General features: G+C 48.2%; 1 protein-coding gene across 1 annotated transcript in view; it reads left to right on the top strand.

Moving 5' to 3' along the window:
• Nucleotides 1-12509, top strand: part of hectd2 (HECT domain containing 2) — a 16847-nt gene extending 4338 nt beyond the window's left edge. The window contains exons 5-23 of the mRNA XM_019860334.1: nucleotides 34-154; nucleotides 255-319; nucleotides 573-618; nucleotides 800-909; nucleotides 1339-1487; nucleotides 2011-2134; nucleotides 2420-2516; nucleotides 2601-2708; nucleotides 3020-3152; nucleotides 3386-3477; nucleotides 4057-4121; nucleotides 4262-4355; nucleotides 5714-5788; nucleotides 7712-7799; nucleotides 7946-8052; nucleotides 8999-9114; nucleotides 9756-9899; nucleotides 10772-11578; nucleotides 11665-12509. Coding sequence (XP_019715893.1) covers nucleotides 34-154; nucleotides 255-319; nucleotides 573-618; nucleotides 800-909; nucleotides 1339-1487; nucleotides 2011-2134; nucleotides 2420-2516; nucleotides 2601-2708; nucleotides 3020-3152; nucleotides 3386-3477; nucleotides 4057-4121; nucleotides 4262-4355; nucleotides 5714-5788; nucleotides 7712-7799; nucleotides 7946-8052; nucleotides 8999-9114; nucleotides 9756-9899; nucleotides 10772-10892 — 1855 coding nt within the window. The 3' untranslated portion in view covers nucleotides 10893-11578; nucleotides 11665-12509. The remainder of the gene's footprint in view (nucleotides 1-33; nucleotides 155-254; nucleotides 320-572; nucleotides 619-799; nucleotides 910-1338; nucleotides 1488-2010; nucleotides 2135-2419; nucleotides 2517-2600; nucleotides 2709-3019; nucleotides 3153-3385; nucleotides 3478-4056; nucleotides 4122-4261; nucleotides 4356-5713; nucleotides 5789-7711; nucleotides 7800-7945; nucleotides 8053-8998; nucleotides 9115-9755; nucleotides 9900-10771; nucleotides 11579-11664) is intronic.
• The last annotated feature ends 63 nt before the right edge of the window (nucleotides 12510-12572 follow it).

The raw sequence follows: 12572 nt of genomic DNA, 5'->3' as shown, positions 1-12572 counted from the left end.
CCCCCCCAACGGTGGCCACAAGTACTTCCTGCTTGCTCACCCTCAAGCCCCTCCCCCCTCTCAGCGAGAAGCCAACGCCTCCTTTGACACCATCGAAGACTCGGGAGTCAACGCCAAGTTCATCAACGCCGTCTACGACTCGCTGCTCCAAACTGTCAGTCATGCCTCGCACGACACTTCCTGTCACGTGACATCATTTGTGTGGGTGGGTGTGTCCATTTATGAGAGATGTGTGCGTCCTTTTGTGTATGCAGCCTGAGGACATCCAAAAGTCGGTGCTGAAGGGAATCATCAACAGTCTTCTGAGGGAGTGGAAAGGGTGAGAGGACCTCGATAACGTCATGTTTGCGCTTTACTGAGCCACGCAAAATGGCAACACGCTCCGCTTGACAACACGCACGCAACACGCAGCTACTCGACGTCTCCGTCTTTTACACAACGCCCTGCATGTGACGTATTTTTTCACCGATAGACATCCCCTACTAGTGGCCTGGCATGCACACTGCACTTAGCAAAGTATTTTTAAGTTTAAACATTTGTTCTTTGTTATTGTTGTGAATGTGTGTGTTCAGGCCTCGGACAAAAGATGACCTGCGTGCGTACTTCATCCTGGTTCAGGTGAGCCGATGAAGTCATGGTGGCGTTTCTCTCCGCCGCTCATCTTGTTGCAACCTTTGATGTTCCGTACACCTTCACTGTAATTGGCTGCAGGTTTTCTTAAGGAGGCGGGTGTCACGCACTCATCATCTCGGAAGTGACTTTTGCTCCTCTTCTCTTTTGACTTGCTTTACCTTTGCAGAACCCGCAGTATTCCAGCACCAGCACCTACGTGATCTACGCTCACCTCTTGAGGCAGATGGCCTCCCTGTCCGAGGCCGATCATCACTTCCTGGTCCACTGGCTGAAAAAGTAAGGGCTCGCCATGTCGAAGATGATGACAACAATGATGATGAAGATGATCTGTTTGTGATGAAAACAATGCCGATGGTGCTTAATGACATTGACGACAGTGATGCATGTGACGATACATGAAGGAAGGCGTGACGGCATTATGAAGAACGACGACGATGATGACGATGACGAGAATGGGATGACGTCGGTGTTGGCACCAGACGATGACGATGACAATGTCAATGACGACAGTGACGATGGCAACGGTGATCCAAAGGCAGCCTGAGATGTCAACGATGGCAATGACGATTGACAATGACGATGGGGGATGATGTCGGTGACGGCGTGCGACGCTAACAATGCCGACGGCGTGACAACGCCGATTCGGATGACGTGAAAGTATGTGACCACAACGAGGACGTTGAAGATCGCGCGCGTGCGTCACAGGTTGTCTGGCCGGCGGTTCCGTCAGCCGGTGGAGCGCCTCCTGCAGTTCATCTCCACTCGCCTTTTTCCCGCCGAGCCCGACGAGCTTCCTCCCGCCTCCAAGTGCTCCTGGTGGATCCCGTCAGCCACCAAAGTGCTCGCTCTGTTCAGTGAGTCCGCCCGCCGGCGCATCAGATTATAAGGCGCACTGTTGGCGTTTGGGGAAAATTGAATCCTTTTAGGTGAGCCTTGTCGTGCGGAAAATACGGTAATTGAAAAAAATATTGAGGAACATTTTGATTCAATGTACTGGTTCTCACAGCAAATTTAAAAAAAAGTCTTGTACCCCCTTTTTTTTTTCTGACGACATTTGTTGTATAAAAACTGTCGCAATGCAGATTTACCATTCATTGTCATTTTTGAGCTACGGTATTTTAGAGACAAAAAAAAAAAATCCGCCTGTGGCTGCGTTTCACTCACCCTTCTTTCGCAAGTGGGACTAAATCGATGACTTGCATCTCTCTGCCTAATTGAAAAGCAGTCCAAATTTGTTGGATGGTGTATTCAGTCTGCTTTCATGGAGGACCACAGCAATGCGAGAATCTGTGCGCTTGAAAGGCAGAAATTGTGAGTGAAACAAGGAACCGATGACTCATGGCCAAGATGTTTTCACCGGTTTCTTGTGGCGTTCAGACGCGGCCAACAGCGTGTCGTCTCCTCCCATCATGCCCTTCACCGACTTCTACAACATCACGCTGGAGCACATCGACTTCATGGAGGAGTACAGAACCTGGCAGAGCTACGGAAACTCCAGCAGGTCAGTTTGATCGCCGCCAGCGCCGTCGGGAATCGTGCTTACGTGCACATAAACGACCGCCTTTGTGAGTTCAATTCTTCACGGCAAACGAAGCACCTTCACGTCGGCTAGCTTAGCCTCGCAGCCCAAATTATAGCGGAGGTTACACATGGATAAATAAACATCCGTACCGGCGTTTTACACGGTTCAAAGATCCCTGAAAATAAGAAACCCTTCACCCTCTTTTGACTTTGTGTTTGCTGCTGCGGCCGCCTTAGTAAAGTCGACGATGCGCTTCTCCTTCAGGTTCTCCTTCTGCCAGTTTCCCTTCATCCTGTCCACGGCGGTGAAGAAGGCCATCATCCAGAAGGACTCGGAGCAGCAGATGATCAGCCAGGCCAGGGTGAGCGTGCCTCCTTCGCCTCCTCTTCCGCCTCCTCCTCGTCCTGCTTGGCTGAGCGCTTTTTGCCGTTCGGGTGCGCGACAGCAAAGCCTGGTGAGCAAAGTGTCACGGCGGCAACGCGTGGACATGAACCTCCTCTTCCTCAACATCAAAGTGCGACGGGCGCAACTCCTCGCCGACTCGCTGGATGAGGTCAGCGCGCCATTTTGTTTTACATGACTGCTTGGCTCATCCCAAGGTGTTCTTTTTTTTTTTTTTTTTTTTTTTTTTTTTTTCCACTCGCTTTCTCTTGCCTTGAATTTGGAACTGACTGTCCCAGAGATTGCTAAGGCGGCACGAGCACCTGTAGTGGTGCGCCAAAGAAAAACGGCTGTGCTTCCGGTCCCATTCATTTCACTTTTGAAATCAGTTCAAAGTCGCATCAGCGGCGTCGCTCCGAGCTGAGCTGCCAGCGGCCGGCCGGGCCGACTTGACGGAGTGTGCGTGTGTGCGCTTGTCTTCAGTTGAGCAGGAAGCGCTGCGACCTGAAGAAGAAACTGCGTGTGACCTTTGTCGGGGAGGCGGGCCTGGACATGGGCGGCCTAACCAAGGAGTGGTTCCTGCTGCTCGTCCGACGGATCTTCCACGACGACTACGGTCAGGGCGACGCGCGTCCATGCGCCACTACCTCTTTTTGCATGCTCTTTGTCTTCTTTTCAGATTTCTTGGGCTCGCTCTTTGTGTTCTTGTCCTCTTTATGTCTTTCCATTTTCTGTTTATTCTTCGTTCTCCTTTTTGACTTGTTACTTTTTCTTTCCGTCCCGTGTTTTTTTTTTTCCCCCCCTGCTCTCTGTCATGACGACACCAATGTATCTGTGTGTGTATGTCAGGCATGTTCACATACATGAAGGAGTCTCGCTGCCATTGGTTCAGCAGCTGGAAGTGTGACAGCAACTACTCAGAGTTTCAGCTCATCGGGACTGTATCCTTCACACGCAGTCTTCGTTTCTGGCTGCAGCATCATCGACCTCACTTCACTGCCTACTCTCCCTCACCCACACTCACACAAACACACACGCAACCGTGCCTATATGTGTTTGTGGGCGCTGTCCGCCATCTGGTAGCTGTCAAAGGTTACATAACCTAATAGGTGCCTTTTCCTTGCCAGCTTTCCCAATGTGTGTGTGTGTGTGTGTGTGTGTGTGTGTGTGTGTGTGTGTGTGTGTGTGTGTGTGTGTGTGTGTGTGTGTGTGTGTGTGGAAGGAATGAAGCCATTGTGGGAAATGTGTACGTGTTCCTCTTGAGCCAAGAGCTCATTGATGTTGGGAAGTGCTGTCTGGTCACCATGGCGACAGTAAGCCATGACGAAGTATAAACAGGGCACACGGGGGAGCTTCGTGAATGTGTGAACTGTTAAATATTTACCCCCTTTTACAATGTTACATACATGGACACAAATATGTTGGGGAAAAGGGCTGTCTGTGTGTGTGTGTGTGTGTGTGTGTGTGTGTGTGTGTGTGTGTGTGTGTGTGTGTGTGTCTTGTCCTTAACGAGTGCTCAGCTGATGGGCTTGGCAGTTTACAACAGCATCGCTCTGGACATCCACTTCCCACTCTACTGTTACAGGTCAGCGCGCGCCTCATTCAAGCACTTGACGAAAAGTGAACGGCGAAGCAAATGAACGTTTGGCACATGTAATTGTAAGAAATGTGACGTTCTCATCATGGTGTTGAGTGCCGACGTCAGCTGGCCGTGTCTCGTAACAGGAAGCTGCTGACTCCGCCCACCGCACCATGTGACCCGAATGCCCCCGTCGGCATGGCGACCGCCACCTTCGACGACCTGCAGCAGATCATGCCGGTACGCCGTTGACGTTCGTGAGGAGAAAAAGTCACTTTGCGTCGTCATGAAATGTCACGTTGTTATTCTTTGACTGAGCGAACGCCGTCGACTAACGCCGGCGGTCGAAACTTGATTTGTCATGATCCATATCCAGAATGATCCAGACAAAATCGGACTTTCCAAACCTGGGCTCGGATAAGAATTTGACAAAAAGAGTTATTTATACAAAAATGCGTAAGACCGACAAAGTACGACAAATGACATCGGTTACAATCACCAGGAAAACAAGTCAAACCAAAAACGCTCGCAAAAGGCAAGGACTAAATTAAATGGAAATTGCTTGTCGTGAAAAGACAAGAAAACCCAAAACGTGTCTAGTACAAACCGAGACTATGATTAAACAACAAAAGACTACTGACAAAGTTAATGCAAAAACCTGAAGAGAAAATACGTAGCAAGAGACAGCTAGAAGATTCAAACACTTGGTGACAGGGTCGTGAGCAAGGCGAATAACCCGACAGCCAGTTGTCGGCGCGGCATGGGTTTAAAGCAGAAAAGTAATGAGGCCAGGTTCGAGACGGGTGCTACTCGTGAGGGAACGCCTACTCTGCAGCTGGGGACTGAGAAAACAAAACAAAGCAAACAAGACAAGCTCATGACAAAACGGGGCCTTTACTGGTCAAGTTATGAAACTTTCATGGCACTGAGTTACCTCAACTGGCCAAAAGTGTCGCTGTAGATCACAGGTGTCAAACTCAAGACCAGATCCAGCCCGCCGTGTCCTTTTACGTGGCCCGCGAAAGCAAATCATCTCTGCATCCTTGCTGAAATCTGTACCGAAATGTCAAATTGTCACGTGTAATGAATAATTTTGAGATTTTGCAATAATGAACAGACTATTATACTTCATTGGACTGATTTCAAAACTAGTAGTCTATGAATTTGTTGTGTACAAGTAATAACGTGATTTGTTTTTAACTGTCATAACGCCCGGGGGAAGACGTGACTCAAAATGAGTTTGAAATGCCTGTCCTATTCCACCGCACTTCTCGCTAGTGCCACCAGAGGGAGACAAAGTCAAGTTATTCATTTGACACACTGACTCCTTTGTGTCGAGTTTAACTGCGCACTTATTTAATCTGTGTGGGTGTGGGTGTGTGTCTTTCTGTTAAAGTTAGCAAGAGGCAAAGAACAGCGCACAGCCCTTCCAAAAGGTCACAGAAACACACACAAACACACACAGAGAAGACAGGCTTGTGTGCTAAAAGTGTGCCAGTAGTTGTGTAATAGGAGTGCAAAAAGAGCAGCTTGTTACCTTGACTGAAAGTATCCAAATAAATCATATCACCTCATAGTGTGTGCGTGTGTGTGGACAGGAGCTGGCTCACGGTTTGGAGGAGCTGCTGAATTTCGACGGGAACGTGGAGGAAGACGTGTGCCTCACTTTCCAGGTTGTCATGCACAAATGTCTTCACACGCAAAAAGTCTCATGCAGTTCAAAGTCGTGCAGTTTAACTGAGGGAAGGAAAACAAATCTCTCTGGTGTATGGTGGAAAAATAGCATTTTGGCATACTGGTTTTTCTCGCGAGCTAACATCCATCAGAACATCGTCTAAAATCTTCAAGTTCAAGTTCAAGTCAACTTCATTGTCAAATGTGCTACATGTGCATGGACGTGTGGCTCACTGTTTTCAAAAGTAAAGGCCGATATTTGCAAATGTCTTGTCTTGGAAAAACAATCAGTCTGCTTTCACAGATGATGACAGAAATTGCAATATATCTTCAGGTGACAGGCTGAAATTTATCAGCATTTTAAGTGAAGCAAATAATTGGTGATCAAAATCTCTGTCACCTAATTTGCTCAGCGATTCGGCGTGCATTCGTCTGTTGCTTGTTACGACTGTCAATTACTATGAACAACAACTCATGAAAGTCTTGTTCATGACGATGACCTTCCAAACATTCCAAATGAGCCTAAGAAAAAGCATCAGCATAAATACTTTGACCGATGTACGTTGTTGAGTACGTGAAATATCATGTACATGAACGGAATGTAAGCCATGAATTCAGAGGGCACGCAGACACATTCATGTTCTTCTCGCTACTGAAGTGAAAGCAGCAGCTGACTTCTAAAAGTAAGTCACATCAAAGTGGAGGCAAACATTACGTATCAGCCTGAGGGGAGGGTGTGTGCATGTTCATGCGCGTGTGGAATGTGGCTAGCGGCTAGCAGGAAGTCACTCCAGACCTCTTCCAGTAAGGCCTGACTGGGAAGACAATGGGCCTTAGCTGCACATATTGATGACAGCCCAATGCCTCTTCTACATGCGAGCAACAATGACCTTGCCCCGAAAAAATGTGTTCACCCTGTGGGCAGCTTTCCTAACTTAATTCGCCCGTCGATGACAGTGCGCCCTCTTACGTCCCCCAGAATGTTCGACCCCGGCCTCTGCCCGTCGCTCGCTCCATGAAGCTGGCAAAGTGAAAGGCTAAGAAGCTACATTCTTGTTTGAAGTATACATGAAGTCATTGGACAATATGAAGTCTCTTTTTTTGGAGCAATGAGTTGACCTGCTGCCGCCAAACGAAGCGAGTTGAGTTCACGGCGGCCGTGCAGCGCTCATATCTCAGGTTTGAACATGCAAGTCCAAGCCCAAAATCAGCCGAATGGCGGCTTGTATCTTGTAAAACTCCAAAGTGCATCATCCGCATCTCAGTGCAGCACTTTTGTGGAACGTAACACCTTGTGTGTGATCATGTATTGCACTCGTGTACACATGTACTGTATGTTTTTTTTTTCCTCAGTCCCTGCACTTTGCACTGCATAGTACACTGCACACACCGTGCTTATCATACTGGACCACTTTCGTGTTCCTAATCATAGCATGTTTGTGGCCCGTATGGTACATCGCCGAAGAAATTGCGACGTGAGAATTGAAATGGCTTCCTACACGCTGTATTTTTTTTCTTGCTTATGGGCTTGTTGTTGGACACAATCTGCAATTTGTCGTCTTGTGGTCATGACGTGCGATGACAAAGAAAGAATCGAAACCGTTTTAAATGATGGTGCCGTTTTAGTCTTGCAGCACTTGGTCATGAGACGCCAGCCATGCTAACCAGCAGGCTAATGACCGTGGGAATGAATTTGCTCATGAACAGGCTCATAAATGGGCGAATGAATATGCCCATAAACACTGATAAGTAGAAGAACGTTTTGACTATGCTAAAAGCCATGCTAACAAACAAGTTACTGAACATGCTGGCAAACGCGCTAATAAATTGCCTAATGAATACGCTACCATCTTAACATAAAGGTTACTCTGTTACTAAACATGCTAGCAAACATGATAACATGGAGGCCCGTTGTGTCGCAGGTGTCGCAGGAGGAAATGGGCGTGGTTAAGTCATACAACCTGAAGCCAGGAGGAGACAAGATTGCTGTCACCAAACACAACCGGAAGGGTATGGTGCTGGATTCTCATTATTATTGACTTTTCTTTGTCCTTCTGTCTATGCCACTGATGTATGGTGACAGGCGTGTTTCTGGCTGTCTTTCAGATGTGCTCAATGTGTTGTTGTTGTTGTTGTTGTTGTTGCTCCCTTGCTAGAGTACGTGCAGCTGTACGTGGACTTCCTGCTGAATAAATCCATCTGCAAGCAGTTTGCCGCCTTCTACCACGGCTTCCACAGCGTCTGCGCCTCCGATGCCCTCATGGTCAGTTGGGTGATACACTTTCACTTTGTACGGGTGATGCTAAAGTCATACTTCACTCAGGTTACACTCACAATTTGCACACGGGTTGCACACATTCATTCCAGAGACACGTCACACGCGCCCACCATGCGCGTATGTTACAGCTCATGTTTGGCTCACGCATGACCTGCTCACACACCATACAAGCTCGTTGCTCACCTGCATAATGTTCCACCCCCTCCCAGTGCTCGCATGCGACATGACACATACGATACGCACACCGTCGGTTGCTCGTTTACACGTAGGCCGCTCTTGTGCACGTCGCACACGTTAGACATGCGTTAACTCACGCAATACAAATGTGACGCACACATAACATGCCCATGTTAACGCAGGGCACAGGCATGATACACGCATGTTACACTTGTGCATGAGCAAAGTGTTGAGCGGATGCATGGCATCACTCGTCTCCCGGCAGCGGGTGACAAAGATGATGTCGCCTGCTGCCCAGTCTTGCATGACTTCCTCTGCGGCAACACTCAGATGAGGTGAACTCTACTCCGGCATTTTTTGATTTGATGCCTTTGAACCTCAGTCGTGTCACCCATCACATTTCACACAAGGAGGTCAAAGTTCATGCGACCTGTGCCTTTTGACCCAAGCGCATCACCCGAGTTTGGCTGCGGGGCGCCCAGGGGTTTGTGGTTTGGCGGCAGCTTGTAACTGTTCATCAACGGGAAGTTGGGACAATGTCGGTATGCCAACTTCCTGCTTTCGATTTCACACAACGCAAACTTTTTACTCGATGACGTCACGCGGACCCACAAACAAACAAACCTCCGACTGAAACATCCAAATGGAGGAACCGATGACGCCATCAACAATAACGAGAGCAGTTGTTTCAGTTGAGAATTGCCCCGTTGCGGATGGCGTTGGGGGTTGATGCGGTTCCCCGTTCTCGCGGCAGCTGCTTCGTCCCGAGGAAGTGGAGATGTTGGTGTGCGGAAGCCCTCAGCTGGACATGAGCGCCCTGCAGAAAGCCGCCCACTACGAAGGATACAGCAAGAGCGACGCCACCATCAGGTGACAGACACACGCGCGCTCAAAGCCGGCTTGCTGTTTCCTCCAGTTACAAACCTTGTCCGATCGCCATCCGTTTGTTTTTCGGCCCATGATGAGAGAAGCTCACAAAGAATAAGCAACTCCTTCTTCACCGCAGACTGCATATGTGACATGCGAAACACACAAAATATTGACCGCCAAAGATAAAAAGCAGCGCAAGGAGATAAAGAAGAAAATTGTATTTGGAAATGTAGTCCTGCACAGTCGAGTTCCAAACACTTTGAATATTGTAACGCGCCCAAATAAGAGACACAGGAAAACCTCGTATGAATACAGCAAACAACAAACAAAGCTCGCTTGCTTTTCCTCGGGGCCAACTTCAAGTACCAACAAATGATGGCATTTCTACTTCTGTCGAGTCAGCACAAGACAACGCTGAACTCGCCAACTAACACGAAGTACACTAGCCAAACACATCAACAAACATGCGCGCAAATACACTCAGGCAACTGTCTAAAAGTGAAAACAAGCTGCCTCATGTTTTTTACGCAACATTATTATTATCCAGCCCATCATCGCCGCTTGTGATGATCAGCACGTCCTCAGTGGATTAGAAAAATCAAAACAAAAATGAGTCTGAGTGCGTGCGTGTGTGCGTGCAGGAATTTCTGGGAGGTGGTGCTGTCGTTCCCCGTGGATCTTCAAAAGAAACTTCTGCACTTTGCAACAGGAAGCGACCGCATCCCCGTGGGAGGGATGGCCGAGCTCAACTTCAAAATCTCCAAGATCGACGCACCCACCGACTGGTACGAGCAGAAGTGACGCTTTGGTCTGACGCATTATGAACACACGAACCCAAATGGTGCTCATCCTCGTCACCAAGGTCACATTTGCGCAAACAGCCCCGAGTGCAAAATCAACTGTGCAAAAATCAGACTTTGCAATGACATTGTTCAGAAGAGAAATAAATATTTGTTTTTCATAGCTAATGTGCGTGAAGGCATGTGCTAACATGAATGAGGCGAGGTCACCTTGGGCAAATGTTTCTGGCTTAGATGCGCTAACCTGGTGCCAGACGTTTCCAACGCGGACGGAGAATGAACCGTGTTTGCCTCACGTCAAAAATGGTGGGGCCTTGAGATACAAGTTGAATTCACGCTCATAACTCAAAACACTCATATCTCAAATGATCTTCCCCCCAAGTATAATGAAATGACGTCCGTTCCAGCGCCCCCATTTAAAAAAGCTACAATTTTTATACTGTACTTCTTTTCAAACTAGCACCTTACATTATCGTGCCTTATGAAAAAAAAACATCATCATAAGATGGAACGTAAGAACTCTTTGTATGATATGATTTAATGGGCCCTCCAATTATATCTCTAAATGTGTCGCTCCGCTGTTTGTGTTCACATATCTGTTACTTTTATAAGCTGCGACTATCAATGCTAACACTTAACACTCCTCAGTCTGACTGCGCCATTGCCTTCCACCAAGCTCTTCGCAGGAAGTCACGTTATTTTGGGACACGGGTTGGCCGAGGGGCTAAATTTAGCCACCAAATGGCTACGTCTTGAACTCTTGACAAGCTCCTCCCTATTGGCAGCCCTGTTGTTCATGGAAGCGTAGCACATTGTGACAGCCATGGCTAAGCGTGTACATGTTTGTGTGTCCTCAGGCTTCCCGTGTCGCACACGTGTTTCAATCAGATCTGCTTGCCGCCGTATCGCAGCAAGAAGGAGCTCAAACACAAGCTCACCATCGCCATCTCCAACGCGGAGGGCTTCGGCCTCGAGTGACATCTCTCCTCCCCTTGCCCCTCCAGTTGGGCGCTAGCTAGCCATTTTAGCGTCCCTGAGTGCTCTTTGTTTTGCTACTTTTATTTAAACGGACAATTTGTAATTTTGCTTTTATTTATCGAGATCATACTTAAGCACCTGAACAAGTTAGCGCCGCAAGCGTATCGCAGTATCGCCGTGTTCCTCAAGGTGAGGTGGCGAGTCCGAAAATGTAAATCCAGCTAAGCTACGTGCTGAGAAAGTTAGCAGCTATTGTGCGAAACGTCACCAGTCTGACGTTTTGTTTTGTTTTTTGTTTTTTTCGCGAGAGTTTGACATTGTGGTGTGTTTAGACGCTGCAGCAGCACAAGCCTTTTGATCGGCAGCTGTTTGAGTGATAGCTGCAACACTGATGCCTTTTAGCTTTAGCATTAGCTTATCAGCGCAAAAAGAGCAGACAATGACTACGTCCTGGCAACTCGAAGCTGAATACGAAATGGATGACGACAATCTGACCACTCGAACTAGACAGCTGGAATCTGGTTAGAAGGTGACAACCGCAACCTGAGATCTAGAAATGGCTGACCTCAACCTGACTTGTTCCCGACAACTACAAGCTGAGGACTACAAGAACCTGACAACTCGAAGCTGGCAGAACTGCAGACCTAGACCCTGACAACTAGAACCTGAAAACTAGAAGCTGATGAGTGCAACCCCGGCGTCTGGTGTCTAGAACATGACCACGAGAAGCCGACAAGGACCTGTTAGAACCTGAAAACTAGAAGCTGATGAGTGCAACCCTGTGAAGACACTGTGACTGCCGGCGTCTGGTGTCTAGAACGTGACCACGAGAAGCCGACAAGGACCTGAAGACTCTTTGTCAATGTTTGATGTAGTGCCGCGTTGAAGAAGCACACGCTGCAGGATCCAAACCCTTTTGATTGACAGCTGCGGCATTGACACGTGTTAGCTTTAGCATTAGCTTAGCAGTAGACAGAGTGTATCGTGAGGAGGAGAAAGCGCAAAATAAAGCAGGGAGGGGTAAAGAATCAGCACCGTTGCCCCTCAAACTGTGGCTGCCCCTCTGCTGCCCTGCCGGCCCGGTTTCCATGGTAATGTGCGCAAGTTCCCAAAGCGGCACCAGTGGCCAGGAGCCAAAGTGGATAATGTGGGTCGCAACGTGGCCCCCAACCCATGGAGCCTCCAGCGCCCCCCTAATAACAAGCGGCTTAATCTCAAAGGTTCTTTGTCTCTTTTGCTCCATAGGAGTCCCCAAGTGAGCGCTACAACATGAGCGCCAGAAACTGACGATGAGAAAATGGCGACTAGAACCCGATGACCGTTAAATAACAGCCAAAAATTGACTACTACAAGTCGGCGGCTAGAACTTGACAACCTGACGGCGAGACGCCAATGGCGAACAAATGACGGGTTGAAGCTTACAACTAGTAGCTGGTGACTAGAAGATGTCTGTCTCAGCATTTGTTGTTGTTAGCAACGAGAATATCGTTGCGTTGAGACTAGCGTGTGTTCACCTCCTGTGTGCTGTCGTCGATGATGTGAAAGTTTGACATTAAACGTCTTGGTTGAAGCTTTGTGTGGTCCACACAAAGACTCGTCTCCATTGCCAGAATGAAACACGTATATGATTCATAATAGGCAACAGTCATCGAGCTTGCGTGCCGGCCAACAAGCTAAAAC

This window comes from Hippocampus comes, unplaced genomic scaffold (assembly GCF_001891065.2).
Source record: "Hippocampus comes isolate QL1 unplaced genomic scaffold, H_comes_QL1_v1.1 scaffold39, whole genome shotgun sequence".
NCBI classification, from domain to species: domain Eukaryota; kingdom Metazoa; phylum Chordata; class Actinopteri; order Syngnathiformes; family Syngnathidae; genus Hippocampus; species Hippocampus comes.
Note: the sequence above shows the minus strand (reverse complement) of the source record. Positions and strands in the feature narration are given on the sequence as shown.